The sequence below is a fragment of the Oncorhynchus keta genome, chromosome 2 (genome assembly GCF_023373465.1).
Source record: "Oncorhynchus keta strain PuntledgeMale-10-30-2019 chromosome 2, Oket_V2, whole genome shotgun sequence".
NCBI lineage: Eukaryota > Metazoa > Chordata > Actinopteri > Salmoniformes > Salmonidae > Oncorhynchus > Oncorhynchus keta.
In genome coordinates, this window is record NC_068422.1 from 34,473,220 (window position 1) to 34,488,837 (window position 15,618).

The following is a 15,618-nucleotide window of genomic DNA, read 5'->3' on the forward strand; positions in this document are numbered from 1 at the left end:
CATTTTGGATAGATAATTCTTCGTGTTGTTGTTTGTTTAGTGTTTTCCAATTTTCCCAGAAGTGGTTAGAGTCTATGGATTCTTCAATTGCATTGAGCTGATTTCTGACATGCTGTTCCTTCTTTTTCCGTAGTGTGTTTCTGTATTGTTTTAGTGATTCACCATAGTGAAGGCGTAGACTCAGGTTTTCCGGGTCTCTATGTTTTTGGTTGGACAGGTTTCTCAATTTCTTTCTTAGATTTTTGCATTCCTCATCAAACCATTTGTCATTATTGTTAATTTTCTTCGGTTTTCTATTTGAGATTTTTAGATTTGATAGGGAAGCTGAGAGGTCAAATATACTGTTAAGATTTTCTACTGCCAAGTTTACACCTTCACTATTACAGTGGAACGTTTTACCCAGGAAATTGTCTAAAAGGGATTGAATTTGTTGTTGCCTAATTGTTTTTTGGTAGGTTTCCAAACTGCATTCCTTCCACCTATAGCATTTCTTAATGTTACTCAGTTCCTTTGGCTTTGATGCCTCGTGGTTGAGTATTGCTCTGTTTAAGTAGACTGTGATTTTGCTGTGGTCTGATAGGGGTGTTAGTGGACTGACTGTGAACGCTCTGAGAGATTCTGGGTTGAGGTCAGTGATAAAGTAGTCTACAGTACTACTGCCAAGAGATGAGCTATAGGTGTATCTACCATAGGAGTCCCCTCGAAGCCTACCGTTGACTATGTACATACCCAGCGTGCGACAGAGCTGCAGGAGTTGTGACCCGTTTTGTTGGTTATGTTGTCATAGTTGTGCCTAGGGGGGCATATGTGGGAGGGGATGCTGTCACCTCCAGGCAGATGTTTGTCCCCCTGTGTGCTGAGGGTGTCAGATTCTTGTCCGGTTCTGGCATTTAGGTCGCCACAGACTAGTACATGTCCCTGGGCCTGGAAATGATTGATTTCGCCCTCCAGGATGGAGAAGCTGTCTTCTGTCTCTCTCTCTCTCTCTCTCTCTCTCTCTCTCTCTCTCTCTCTGTCTCTCTCTCTCTCTCTCTCTCTCTCTCTCTCTCTCTCTCTGTCTCTCTCTCTCTGTGTCTCTCTCTGTCTCTGTCTCTCTCTCTCTCTGTCTCTGTCTCTGTCTCTGTCTCTCTCTCTGTCTCTGTCTCTCTCTCTCTCTTTGGCTCTGTCTCTGTCTCTGTCTCTCTCTCTCTCTCTCTCTCTCTGTCTCTGTCTCTGTCTCTCTCTCTCTCTCTCTCTCTGTCTCTGTCTCTCTCTCTCTCTCTCTCTCTCTCTCTCTCTCTCTCTCTCTCTCTCTCTGTCTCTCTCTCTCTCTCTCTCTCTCTGTGTCTCTCTCTGTCTCTCTCTCTCTGTCTCTGTCTCTCTCTCTCTCTCTCTCTCTCTCTCTCTCTCTCTCTCTCTCTCTCTCTCTCTCTCTCTCTCTCTCTCTCCTTTCCACCCACATCTCTGATGTTATCACGTCCCAGGAGACTTAGTGCTGTTGTGCCCTTGAGCCCTTGAGCCCTTGAGCCAGATCACTTCTATATTCCTGATCCCTGAGGAACAAATACTATAACTTTTCTTTAAATTCGGTAACTGACTTTCTGGAAGATCATACTGGTAGAGCCTTTATTAAACGAATGTGCTTTTGCTGTGAGATTCATTTAATGTCAACTCATTTGGAACACTCATAATTTGTCTGGTCTCAGAAGACCCATGCTGAGCTGCTACTAAGAGCTGTACAATAGCAAGAAAACAGTCTTTGCTTCTTAGCTCTGCATGCTGTTATACAGTGCATGCTCTCAATTCGCTCTGAAGGCAGACCCTCTTTAGTCATTTGTTATCTGGGTTCAACACACCAAAGGCCACCAGTTAATAATAAGGCCTTTGATAGCCTTTAAAAAGGGGTGTGCGTCATGTGATTTTATTGATCATTATTGCATGATTTTCTATGTAATTTGATCAGACAGGCTACAGTACATTGAAATCATATGACATGATACTTCATGTTGTCTTCAAGGCTCCTGTGCAGAGTTGATTCGCTTGTGTAATGGTTGTTGATGTACAGTGTGTGTGTGAGAATTTTTTGCAAGTGGGCTTGACTCTCTTCCTCCTCCACTGTAACCTCACGTGTTGCCATGGTAACAGCCCGTTCCAAAGCGGATGCTGTTCCTGGGAAGGACCTGTGATCTACCAGTCACGTGTTCCAGCTGACTGTTCCATGGCACATCACGGTGCGTCACTCACTCCACTGTGTGCTTTTGAAGTAGACATTGTACTTACCCAGAATGCAAGGGAGGCTATTCCTCTGGAGCTGTGACAGGCAATGACAACCCAGCTTGGATGTGTGTGTGTGTGTGTGTGTGTGTGTGTGTGTGTGTGTGTGTGTGTGTGTGTGTGTGTGTGTGTGTGTGTGTGTGTGTGTGTGTGTGTGTGTGTGTGTGTGTGTGTGTGTGTGTGTGTGTGTGTGCGTGCGTGCGTGCGTGCGTGTGTGTGCGCGTGCGTGTCTGGGGACGTGTCTTGTCTGCAGAGTTGGCAGAACAAAGACTTGCTGGCCTATAAATAGTCGCCTCTTGTCTCATGTTGATAAACTGCGTTTGTCGTATCGCCAAATACCAGGGGCAGTCCAACAAAATCACATTTGAGAGAAGAACAAGCTATTTTGAAAAAAAGGGGTACATTTCCCAATCTTGGAGCTTTGCACTTATACATAGCAATACAATAGTGATGACTTACAGAAAAAATAATGTTCAAAGCATAAACAAAACCAAGATTCACTGTTTTTAGGATGAATATTGAGGCGTCAGTGTCTATAATATGGTGATGGGGGAGGGCGTGTGCAAAGCCGTCCGAAAGGGATAGAGATCAACTGGGGGGGTTCATGCCAGATAGTGGGACCCAGGCTGTCTCCTGTCTGATCTATGTGGGGCGTGTGTTAAGGGGGTGGATGTGGGAGGGTGGGGTGTCCTTAATACCAGAGGGAAAGTCCCCTTAATCCCTCCTCAAACTGTCCCCATTGACTAGTTGTGCCCCCCGAAATAGCGTCTGGCGGCATTGTTGTGCCCTGCAGGTCCCCACCAGCCCTCCACCTCCCTGTTGTTTGGATAGGAAGCCCCTTTATACACACACATACATACATGCGCACACACACAAACACACATGTGCATGCATGCATGCACACACACACACACTCCTTTTGTGGGGGAAAAGAGCTGATAAGCAGGATGACAATAAATAGTCTCGTGCTGGCAGTGGCGGAGGGAGGGAGAGAGAACGACAGAGTGAGGAGAGTGGGTTGACAGGGTTGACCCCTTTTAGCAAAAGTATTTGTCTCAGCTGCTATTTTCAGTGTCCCCCTCCCTATCCTTGGATATCACGATTACATTTACCCCCCCCTCTGAGAGAGCGTTAGAGTAAGAGACGGGGGAGGAAGTTCTATCTACTAGTATGGTAAGTCAGGGTGTTCTCCCTGTCCCAGACCGTGCCATTTCTAGGGAACTTTCTGAGTGAGATCTGGGAGATCTTGGATGACATAAAAAGTGGGCAAGAGGGAGGGAGAGGGAGAAAAGGATTTGGCATGTGTCATTTTGTATGTCGGAGACAGACAAACACTTACAGAGGGGATTGTTAACTTCTCTTGGAAGGTTAGATACAGAAGCTAACCTCTCTTCCTCTTTACCTCTCTGACTCCATCCCTTCATTGCGTGGATCATCAAGGAAGCGTTATTTTGGGTGTCCTGCTGGGTTGGGATTTGTTCTTTTTTTGCCTTGGTCACCTGACATAATGGCATCTTGCTCTTCCCTGTCCCTCTCCCTGTGCTGTGCTGTGTACTGAGTGTGGTTCTGCTTGGAACAGAGCTAATTGAGAGCTCAGGTTTCACTCCTGAACTGCAGAGAGAGAGAGAGGGGAAAACATGGCTGTGGAAGAGGCAGCAGACTTCCTGACAATAGTAAGTGTTCCCTGGAATTGTTTCAATTTTTGTATCACTACTGCCTTGTGAGGAGTTGTGAATGGGATTGTGGTGAGGAGTTAGTATGATAGTTTGATTTGATCATCACTCAGAGGTCACCAGTCCCTATAGTATAGCCTTGTGGTGCAGCGTAGTGCATGGACGCAGGATGGTTACGGGACACAAACATGTAGCTATCTGTGTTGGAGAGGCTGGTTCTCCTACTACAGAGGACATTTTGTTTGTTTGGCATAAGGGCATAAGTGAATAACACTGGTGGCACTATGGGCTTTGTAATTTCCGGTTTGTGTTTGCACTAGAGCGAACTATCTAAAGGATGCTCTTTGTCAGGGATCCAGTGCAAACCAGCTGACCTTGACAGGTAATGTGATAAGGGGAAATCAGATGTGCAGCGTAGAGCATCCTGCTGCAGAGGGAATTTCTTAAGGCTTTGTGGATGGCTTGAATTTGGTGGATAATCTCTCCACTGATAATTGTCCTCTGATCTGCTATAAGTGTGCGTGTGCGTGTGCGTGTGTGTGTGTGTGCGTGTGTGTGCGCGCACGCAGAAACCATTGTAGCACTGACCTACAGATAACTTCTTTCCCTTCCCTATATTTTGTGCCTGGGTGTGGGCTCTCATATCTAGATGTATATAGTTGTATGAGAGTTATAGCATGTGGGCCTCTCAAGTGACACAGTGGTCTATGGCACTGCATCGCAGTGCTAGGGGCGTCACTACAGACCCGGGTTCGATCCCGGGTTGTATCACATCCGGCCTTGATTGGGAGTCCCATAGGGCGGTGCACAATTGGCCCGGCGTTGTCCGGGTCAGGGGAGGGTTTGGACGGGGTTTTACTTAGCTCATCGCGCTCTAGCGAGTCCTTGTGGCGGGCCAGTCACCTGCAGGCTGACCCCATCGTCAGTTGAACAGTGTTTCCTCCAACACATTGGTGCGGCTGGCTTCCGGGTTAAGTGGTCGGGTGTTAATTAGCGTGATTTGAAGGGTCATGTTTCGGAGGACGCTTGACTCAACCTTCACCTCCCGAGCCCAGTTGGGAAGTTGCAGCGATGAGACAAGATCTAAATTTGGGATAAAAAGGGGGTGAAATACAACAGCAATATAGTGCCTTCGGAAAGTATTCAGACCCCTTGACTTTTTCTACATTTTGTTACGTTACAGCCTTATTATTTTCTTAGAAAAAAAAGAAACGTCCCTATTTCAGGACCCTGTCTTTCAAAGATAATTTGTAAAAATACAAATAACTTCACAGATCTTCATTGTAAAGGGTTTAAACACTTTTTCTCAGGCTTCTTCAATGAACCATAAACAATGAATGAACATTCACCTGTGGAACGGACGTTAAGACACTAACAGCTTACAGACAGTAGGCAAATAAGGTCACAGTTATGAAAACGTAGGACACTAAAGAGGCCTTTCTACTGACTCTGAAAACACCAAAAAAATGATGCCCAGGGTCACTTCTCATCTGCGTGAACGTGCCTTAGGCACACTGCAAGGAGGCATGAGGACTGCAAATGTGGCCAGGGCAATAAATTGCAATGTCCGTATTGTGAGAAGCCTAAGATAGCGCTACAGGGAGACAGGACGGACAGCTGATCGTCCTCGCAGTAGCAGACCACGTGTAACAACACCTGCACAGGATCGGTACATCCGAACATCACACCTGCGGGACAGGTACAGGATGGCAACAACAACAAGGATGTCCTCATCAGACATCACCGGCAACAACGTCGCCTATGGGAACAAACCCACCGTCGCTGGACCAGACAGGACTGGCAAAAGGTGCTCTTCACTGAGGAGTCACAGTTTTGTCTCACCAGGGGTGATGGGCGGATTCGTGTTTATCATTGAAGGAATGAGCGTTACACCGAGGCCTGTACTCTGGAGCGGAATCGATTTGGAGGTGAAGGGTCCTTCATGGTCTGGGGCGGTGTGTCACAGCATCATCGGACTGAGCTTGTTGTCATTGCAGGCAATCTCAATGCTGTGCGTTACAGGGAAGACATCCTCCCCCCTCATGTGGTACCCTTCCTGCAGACTCTTCCTGACATGACCCTCCAGCATGACAATGCCACTAGCCATACTGCTCATTCTGTGTGTGATTTTCTGCAAGACAGGAATGTCAGTGTTCTGCCATGGCCAGCGAAGAGATCTCAATCCCATTGAGCACATCTGGGACCTGTTGGATCAGAGGGTGGGGGCTAGGGCCATTCCCCCCAGAAATGTCTGGGAATTTGCAGGTGCCTTGGTGGAAGAATGGGGTAACATCTCACAGAAAGAACTGGCAAATCTGGTGCAGTCCATGACGAGGAGATGCACTGCAGTACTTAATGCAGCTCGTGGCCACACCAGATACTGACTGTTACTTTTGATTTTGACCCCCCTTTGGTTCAGGGACACATTATTCAACATATTAGTCACATGTCTGTGGAACTTGTTCAGTTTATGTCTCAGTTGTTTGAATCTTATACAAATATTTACACATGTTAAGTTTGCTGAAAATAAACGCAGTTGACAGTGAGAGGATGTTTCATTTTTTGCTGAGTTTACACACAATACAAAAAAATTACAAAGCAAAACACAGGTTTAATTTTTTTACAAATGTATATATACTTTTTTAAATACCTGATTTACATAAGTATTCAGACCCTTTGCTATGAGACTCGAAGTTGAGCTCAGGTGCATCCTGTTTCCATTGATAATCCTTAAGATGTTTCTACAGCTTAATTGGAGTCCACCTGTGGTAAATTCAATTGATTGGACATGATTTAGAAAGACACACACCTGTCTATACAAGGTCCCACAGGAACCGTCCGTAGAGCTCCGAGACAGGATTGTGTTACGTCACAGATCAGGGGAAGGGTATTGTAACGGTTTTCATGTGGTGAAGGAGAGTCGGACCAAACTGCAGCGTGTAGATTGCTATCCATGTTTAATCAAACAAACGTAACACGAATCAATACAAAACACTACAAAACAATAAACGTAACGAAAACCGAAAACAGCCTATACTTGTGTCAACTAACACAGCACAAGGACATCAAGACACTCGGGACAATCACCCACAACACAACCAAAGAATATGGCTGCCTAAATATGGTTCCCAATCAGAGACAACGATAAACACCTGCCTCTGATTGAGAACCACTTCAGACAGCCATAGACTTACCTAGAACACCCCACTAAGCTACAATCCCACTACATACACATCACATACAAAAACCCATGTCACACCCTGGCCTGACCAAATAAATGAAGATAAACACAAAATACTTCGACCAGGGCGTGACAGGTATCAAAACATTTCTGCAGCATTGAAGGTCCCCAAGAACACAGTGGCCTCCATCATTCTTGAATGGTAGAAGTTGGGAACCTCCAAGTCTCTTCCTTGAGCTGGCCGCCCGGCCAAACTGAGCAAACGGGGGAGAAGGGCCTTGGTCAGGGAGGTGACCAACAAACCGATGGTCACTCTGACAGAGATCCAGAGTTCCTCTGTGGAGATGGGAGCGCCTTCCAGAAGGACAACCATCTCTGCAGCACTCCACCAATCAGCCCTTTATGATCGAGTGGCCAGACGGAATCCACTCGTCAGTAAAAGGCATATGACAGCCCGCTTGTAGTTTTCCAAAAGGCAACTAAAAACTCTCAGACCATGAGAAACAAGATCCTCTGGTCTGATGAAACCAAGATTGAACTCTTTGGCCTGAATGCCAATTGACACATCTGGAGGAAACCTGGCACCATCCCTACGGTGAAACATGGTGGTGGCAGCATCATGCTGTGGGGATGTTTTTCAGCAGCAGAGACTGGGAGTCAAGTCAGGATAGAGGCAAAGATGAACAGAGCAAAGTACGGAGAGATCCTTGATGAAAACCTGCTCCAGCGCGCTCAGGACCTCAGACTGGGGTGAAGGTTCACCTTCCAATAGAACAATGACCCTGAGCACACAGCCAAGCCAATGCAGGAGTGGCTTTGAGACAAGTCTCTGAATGTCATTGAGTGGCCCAGCCAGAGCCCGGGCTTTAACCCAATCTAACATCTCTGGAGAGACCTGAAAATAACTGTGCCGCAACGCTCCCCATCCAACCTGACAGAGCTAGAGAGGATCTGCAGAGAAGCTTGTGGCGTCATACCCAAGAAGACTGAATGCTGTTATTGCTGCCAATGGTGCTTCAACAAAGTACTGAGTAAAGGGTCTGAATACTTATGTAAATGTCATATATCTTTTTTCATGAATTAGCAAAGATTGCTAAAAACCTGTTTTTGCTTTGTCATTATGGGGTATCGTGTTTAGATTGATGAGGGAGGAAAACTATTTGATCAATTTTAGAATAAGGCTGTAACGTCACAAAATATGGAATAAGTCAAGGGGTCTGGATACTTTCTGAAGGCACTATATATAGTTGTAGCCAATATTAGAGCTGAGAGCACAGCATGTGCAGGTACCAGTGTTTTTGTTGTATTTTTCGAGAATCCTTCTTAGGTTAGAATCAGAAGGATGCTCTCACTAGCCATATTTTCAGCCAATCACATGTCGTCTAACTAAGTGACTCAGTCAGAGATAGGGACGGAAGTCCACAAAGAGATGTGGAGCGTAGCTATTTAGATCAATATTATTGAAGGAAGCTAATTCATTTATTTCAATTGACTGATTTCCTTATATGAACTTTAACTCAGTAAAATCTTTGAAATTGTTGTATGTTGCATTTCTATTTTTGTTCAGTACACATGTGGTATAATCACTCATTTCCCTTGCATCCTTTACACTTCAACATTATATATACTGTAGGCCGGATTTTCTGTTTTGTCCATTTTTTTTCATGGTATTAACCATTATGTACCTGCATAAAATGACTGTGAGCATGACCTATGGGGATGATTTGCTAACGGTAAATAGAAGTGCTTATGATCCTGCTGTCAATACTTTCCCATTATAAGCCATTAACTATTCTAGTACTGGTCCACATCTACTGTACACCAATGGCCCTTTGAGAAAAACATAATTTGCAATGATATCTGTCTAACTAATAGCTCCACAATGAATGCACTAACCTGTCAATAGTGTTGTTTTTCCCCAATGGAAAGTGCGTGTCTGTGTGGTGGTTGGATGCTTTTTGGCACCAATCGGCATTCTAAGCTCATGTGGCCCGAGGCTGTGTTTTTGTATCGATGGAGGCCAGGGGATAAATGAGACAATGATGCGGGTTCTGGGCTCAAACTGAGCTAACCAGCAGCCTGGAGCACAGACATCAACATGCTGTGTGTGTGCGAGTGTATTTATATGTAGAATATAGAAGATACGTGTGTGTGTGAGTGGGTGGATGCTTTGCAGTGCCTCTGTGTGGGTATGTCTGTGTTTTTGTTCTACTACCTACTTGTCACATTGACATCATGTGGGGGATATCGCAAAGAAAATCACTCCACACAAAACAGTAACCCCCGGACACAATGATGTCATAAGTGATATCTGGGCCAAACACTAATTCAACAAAACTCTTTGCAGCGCTACTCTGCCTCAATATTGGATTGTCATTTTTATATCAGCTTAACAGAAAATGTGCCACATGTTTTCTGTTGAGATGCTGTTGGCCTAAGTGGAGCTGTATAATAATTCAGACGGAATGAGTAAATAAGAGCTTTCTCTTTAACAGGGAATCAGTCGTCAGTCAGAGCGACGGAGCCCCAGTCCCTTTAACTATCTAACAGTAGATTAATGCTATTCCTTCAGGCTTAGCCTACTCTTTAATGGCCTAATTTCTTTGAACTTCTGATCTGCAAAGTTTAATCATATTTTCAAATCTAATCTCTCTCCATCCCCTGTAATGCCTTACACACAAAGACGATTTTCTCTCTTCGACTTGAATGCGATGGGATGGTATTTGAAATTGTGGTCACCCGTGTCGCTAGTCATTTGCCTGTGATGGAGAGACTGGTTTTAAAAGACTGTTGCCTCGTAGCTTTATATACTGTACTGTAGTCTGGCCAATTCTGTGTTGAGCCAGGGCCACTTGGGTCACTGAACTCAGTGTGACTTCATATTGAACGTCTTATCTTTGGAGGCCTCTACTTCAACTTCTTTCACAGCGCATCCCCTTTCGATATGCTGGAGCAGAATGTCAAATAACATGGAGAATCTGGGTGATTCCTTTATGATGAATGATAGACATGCAAATCACCTGCAGTAAAAACTCCACAGGATCACTCCACCGTTGTCTTGGTGAGAGTGATGACAGTGGTGAAAGTTATTGCTTAGCTTGGGAAATAAAGGTCAGACAAACATGAGTCAGTTTTGTAGGCTTGAATGGGAGGGCTCTTCAATGAGAGTTGTACTTCAGAGGAGCACCGGCACTGTATCCACGATGCCACCATCCGTGATCCTCTACTTTGTATGTTGACATGGGTTGAGGCATAAATGGATGTTTGGTTGTCTGACTGTCAACAGCAACGAGACACCATAACGCTAAGTGGCCTCACATGTTGATGGCAGAGGTCTGAGTTAAGAGTCAAGCATCTGACACTGAACAAACCTCAGAGCCAGTAGCCACTTTATCATAGACTTTTCTCAGAGATCCTTGACAGTCACTTACAGCATGTGCTTGTTATGTAACCACCACACACTGTGGGAAAGTGTGTCTGCTTGTGCGTTTGCGCTAGAAATGAACCCGAATAATAGACCTATGACACTTGTCCTGATGTTTTGTTATGAAGATTTCTACAAATCATTGAGATAATGTGTTGTCTCTAACTGAGAAAATAAGAATTGGAGGAAGGGTGCTAGGAGTAATTTATTAATGACACGGTCTGGAATGGATTTTGTTCTGAAATGAGGGAAGGAGTCTGCCAACTAGCTGAGTCTGGAGAGGAGCCAGCAGTACTAACTGTTCACAGTGAAGGACAGGGGTTACCAGTGTTCTAGGTCAAGGAGGACTTGTCCTAAGCTTTGTACTAGAGAGATATACCTTTAGAGGCATTTGAGTCATCGGATGGAAAGTTCTCACCTGTTTTGAAATGACCCCTCCTCAGATTCACATTGCTATTGAGAATCACTGCCTCTGCCATATGCCGAACAATGCCCTTTAGCTATGTTAATATTCATAGTTACAGCACTACGCTTTTATTACAGAAAATGCCCAGGGGTTTAAATGAGAAACATAATGGCATTTGTCCATATATACTGTTACATTAGTCTCTTCAAAGACCAAAGCAGTGAAATTGCACTAATAGTTCACTGCCACTGTTCTGCCATAGAGGCTTGTGTTTGGAAAAGGAAACAGGCATTCATGTATCCTATGATACTAAGATCTTTGGTAATGTGTTGTTCTCCCTCCCTCCCTCACTCACCTCACACACACACACACACACACACACACACACACACACACACACACACACACACACACACACACACACACACACACACACACACACACACACACACACACACACACACACACACACACACACACACACACACACACACACACACACACACACACACACACACACACACACACACACACACTCTTCTGACATTGCTCCCACAGTCCACTCTGAGTCCCTATCACTGGAGCAATCTGGAAGACTGTCTTGCTCATTTATCAAGCCATCAGAGCTATTCCTGGAAAAGTATGGGGGTGGGGAATAGGTTGTGGCACTCATGTTGTTTGGGTCTGCCAGTTTACTGTAAGTGTCTCTGGAAACGGGCTACATTTAGAAAGTCTGGGCATTGGTTAATTCAGGGGAATTTTGCCTCTGAGACCATTTTATGTAGCAGACTATCTCAACTGCATGCTCTGGGGCATGTGTACTGGTGCTGGGTTTTGGAAATAGACTTCATACAATTACAGCAAGCAAAGGTGCAGACTTTGCTATGTGTCCGTTTCTGTTGTGTAATGTCCCAGACTCAAACAGAACAATCTGACGTGAGCTGGCAAGACAGACACGCACACATAAGCACACTCATACATACACAGACACATGCATGCACAGACACAGACACACATACCCGTCCACACACAAACAATTGTTACATGGGCAAACCCCAAAATGGCTTGTGTCATCATTTTTTTTGTTCACAAAGCCGTCTCTATCTTAAAATAAAGAAGAGCAAAGCAGAAAGGAGGGGTAATACAGTACATTCTCTGTTTCTAGAAGAGGAGGACTGAGAGAGTTGTCCCCTGAGAATGTATTTTCTTAACCTTACTGTTAGAGAGAGGGTCTCTGTATTGACAATCGGGACCACCCACCGTTGTCTTACTCTGGAGTCGTGAGATAATAATAATAATAATAATATATTTGGGTTTGTCGCTGCTGGCATCTTAAAACAACGAAGAGCAAGAGGAGTCCTGGGATCTGATATGAAGACAGGATGACGTAGAAGGCCAGTGTGTTGGGATAATAGCTCAGTTTGTTTGGCTGAATCTTTGGGATGTGTTATTTCTGTCCACCGTTACTCTACTTTGCAATACAGTTCAGATGTAGCTACAGTTCTACACAAAACAAAAGACCTTTGGGTTTTGGGGATTTGAGAAAGACATGACTCTGGTACAGTATCTGAGATGTTTGGTTTGTGTGTAATGCGTGTGTTTACATGTGTGTGTGTGTGTGTGTGTGACTGTTTATCGCAGTGATTCCCTGAGAACGTGAACCGATGTTTTCATTCTAGCCCTCTGCTGTTGAGCAGTAGACACGTCTGTATAGCATGTGGACTGTATTTTACCTATATTTCTCTCTCTCTCCATTCTTAGTCAGACAGCAATGCCAGTTACCTGCGAGCAGCGCGGGCTGGGAACCTTGAAAAGGCCCTGGACTACCTGAAGTCTGGGGTGGAAATCAACATCTGCAACCAGGTGGGTGGCTTAATATCCAACAGCTGCTGCTCAGTTCATTCATTTTGTACATAATACATTACTTTAATGTAACTGAAACGATATGCATCAAATACATTTAATCCTGTGGCTGTGTGACATTTATTTAACAAGGCCGCAACACAAATCACTCATTTCAATGGACTTGAAAGACATAGCAGCTCCTCATCTGAATAATCTCACGCCACGTGTCTGTTTTACAGAGAATGTATGGGTGCCATAGATATAAACACTTTCTGTCATTTCTTTCAGAATGGATTGAACGCTCTTCATCTGGCCTCTAAGGAGGGTCATGTGGAGGTGGTGGCTGAGCTGCTGAAGCTAGAAGCCAATGTGGACGCAGCAACCAAGGTTAGTCCCCCTGCATCTATTACTGCTTTGTTGCTGTTGGCCAACACTGTTGGGCCACATGTAGCAGAGGTGGTTTAGTGAACTGTATGCATGATGAATAGCATTTGCCTGAAACCTGAAGATTTGCGTTAGCTCCTAGGGCTGATATTCAGTGGACTTAGCTTCGAGGTGTGCAGATGACACAGGTTCTGGACCCAGTCGGTCACAAGCACAGCATGAGCCAAGCATTCAGTGGTTAGCATTGGTGTGGCCAGCAGCATGTCCATGTTTGTTCATAGACAGACTTGGAGACTGTGGCTACCATTAGTGTTCCCTCTCTCCCATTGAAAGCAGACACAGGTTATATATAAACACTGAGCACTATGAAAAATGCAACACTAAGGACAGTCTTCAAACTACTCAAACACAGAGCAGAGACTAGGAACTCTCACAAAAGCGGTTGTCTTTACCAGCTGTTGTCATAATCCATAGGTCAAACATGCTTACGTCCTCATGTTTAGTACTGTACTCTATGTGAGTTATGTTGATATTGTGCAACAGTGTTGCTGACATCAGAGACTCCATCATGTGGATGCTCGGGGGTTAACACACCGCTCAGAACCCGCTTGCAGTTTATTAAAAACTACACCGGTTGTATTTATGGTGGTGGTACGAGGGCCTCTTGTTTGTGTTGGATGTGGTACATCGGAAGTGACACATCAATGGCAGCCAGGGCCAGAGGGAGGCCAAAGCGAGAATGCCAGCGCTACAAAGGCATAACTGAGGTTTGGCAAGGCGGTGCGGGGAATGGTACACTGGGACAGGTGGGGGAGAGATTAACTGGCATGCCTCTCATTCTCCTCTCTAATGCAGAAAGGAAACACCGCTCTTCACATAGCCTCCCTGGCCGGCCAAACGGAAGTGGTGAAAGAGCTGGTCACCAATGGAGCCAATGTCAACGCACAGTCTCAGGTAGGATATCCATAACACACACACACACACACACACATAACTCAGGTCAGAGATACAGAACATATCAGAACACACCATTAAACACACATTCAAACGACAAGGAGTCTGTATAGGACTCACACTGTATTCCACGATGTGAAGCTTTTAACATATTAACATTACCATATAATTATAATTGAAACATCCACACAATCATATCTTTATATATCTGTTCACCACTTGAAAATCATTAATTTGAGAGATCTGCCAGATCAGCGGTATTAGTCTGTCAGGTTTGTGACTGGGAATATACTCTCTAGGATTGTGCTGTCCATGCGTTTCACAGGGGGAAATATCCTTTCATCAAAAATCCCAATATTGCCCCGTTGAGACATTCCTCAGATCAATAGCAATAAACTGGGCTGACAAAGATCACCGGAATGTTTCACTCCACCAAAGAGTGCTTTTCTTCCACTGCACACTATGACAATGGAAGTTGTGTAAAATACTTTGTATAGTACTGTATGAATTGTCTGAGCTGTGGAATCATAAAGTATAATATATTTGTCTGTCATGAGATAGGCTACTCTGTGTGCTTTGGGATTGATTGTTGAGTTTCCTGTTGGTCCTCTCTTGTAGAATGGCTTCACCCCACTGTACATGGCTGCCCAGGAGAACCATCTGGAGGTGGTACGCTTCCTCCTGGGACACAACTCCAGCCAGAGTATGGCCACCGAGGTGTGTGTCCCCGCCCACTCTTTCTGTTATGTTGTTCACTGCTCTCCTCCCCCTCTCTCTCCCTGCTTCCATATAACCTCCAGCTCTGCATGCTTACCCCCATCCTCTCCCCCACACCTCTTTTACTCTCTCTATACATCCCCTCTTTCTTTCTCCATTTCCATCTCCCTCTTTCTCTCTGTTACTAAATCAAATCAAATCCAATCAAATTTTATTTGTCACATACACATGGTTAGCAGATGTTAATGCGAGTGTAACGAAATGCTTGTGCTTCTAGTTCCGACAATGCAGTAATAACCAACAAGTAATCGAACTAACAATTCCAAAACTACTGTCTTATACACAGTGTAAGGGGATAAAGAATATGTACATAAGGATATATGAATGAGTGATGGTACAGAGCAGCATAGGCAAGATACAGTAGATGGTATCGAGTAAAGTATATACATATGAGATGAGTATGTAAACAAAGTGGCATAGTTAAAGTGGCTAGTGATACATGTATTACATAAGGATGCAGTCGATGATATAGAGTACAGTATATACGTATGCATATGAGATGAATAATGTAGGGTAAGTAACATTATATAAGGTAGCATTAAAGTGGCTAGTGATATATTTACATCATTTCCCATCAATTCCCATTATTAAAGTGGCTGGAGTTGAGTCAGTGTCAGTGTCAGTGTGTTGGCAGCAGCCACTCAATGTTAGTGGTGGCTGTTTAACAGTCTGATGGCCTTGAGATAGAAGCTGTTTTTCAGTCTCTCGGTCCCAGCGTTTA

General features: G+C 44.6%; 1 protein-coding gene across 30 annotated transcripts in view; it reads left to right on the forward strand.

The window, feature by feature from the left end:
- The window catches only part of LOC118399607 (ankyrin-3-like), a 207,307-nt gene that overhangs the window by 108,542 nt on the left and 83,147 nt on the right, over window positions 1–15,618 (forward strand). For 27 of the 30 annotated variants that reach the window (XM_052475545.1, XM_052475515.1, XM_052475566.1 and 24 more), the window contains exons 2-5: window positions 12,699–12,800; window positions 13,071–13,169; window positions 14,022–14,120; window positions 14,739–14,837. In XM_052475545.1, coding sequence (XP_052331505.1) covers window positions 12,699–12,800; window positions 13,071–13,169; window positions 14,022–14,120; window positions 14,739–14,837 — 399 coding nt within the window. Of the gene's footprint in view, window positions 1–3,414; window positions 3,927–12,350; window positions 12,496–12,698; window positions 12,801–13,070; window positions 13,170–14,021; window positions 14,121–14,738; window positions 14,838–15,618 lie in introns of those variants that run through there. The other 3 variants (XM_052475604.1, XM_052475650.1, XM_052475620.1) reach the window with 2 other exon arrangements.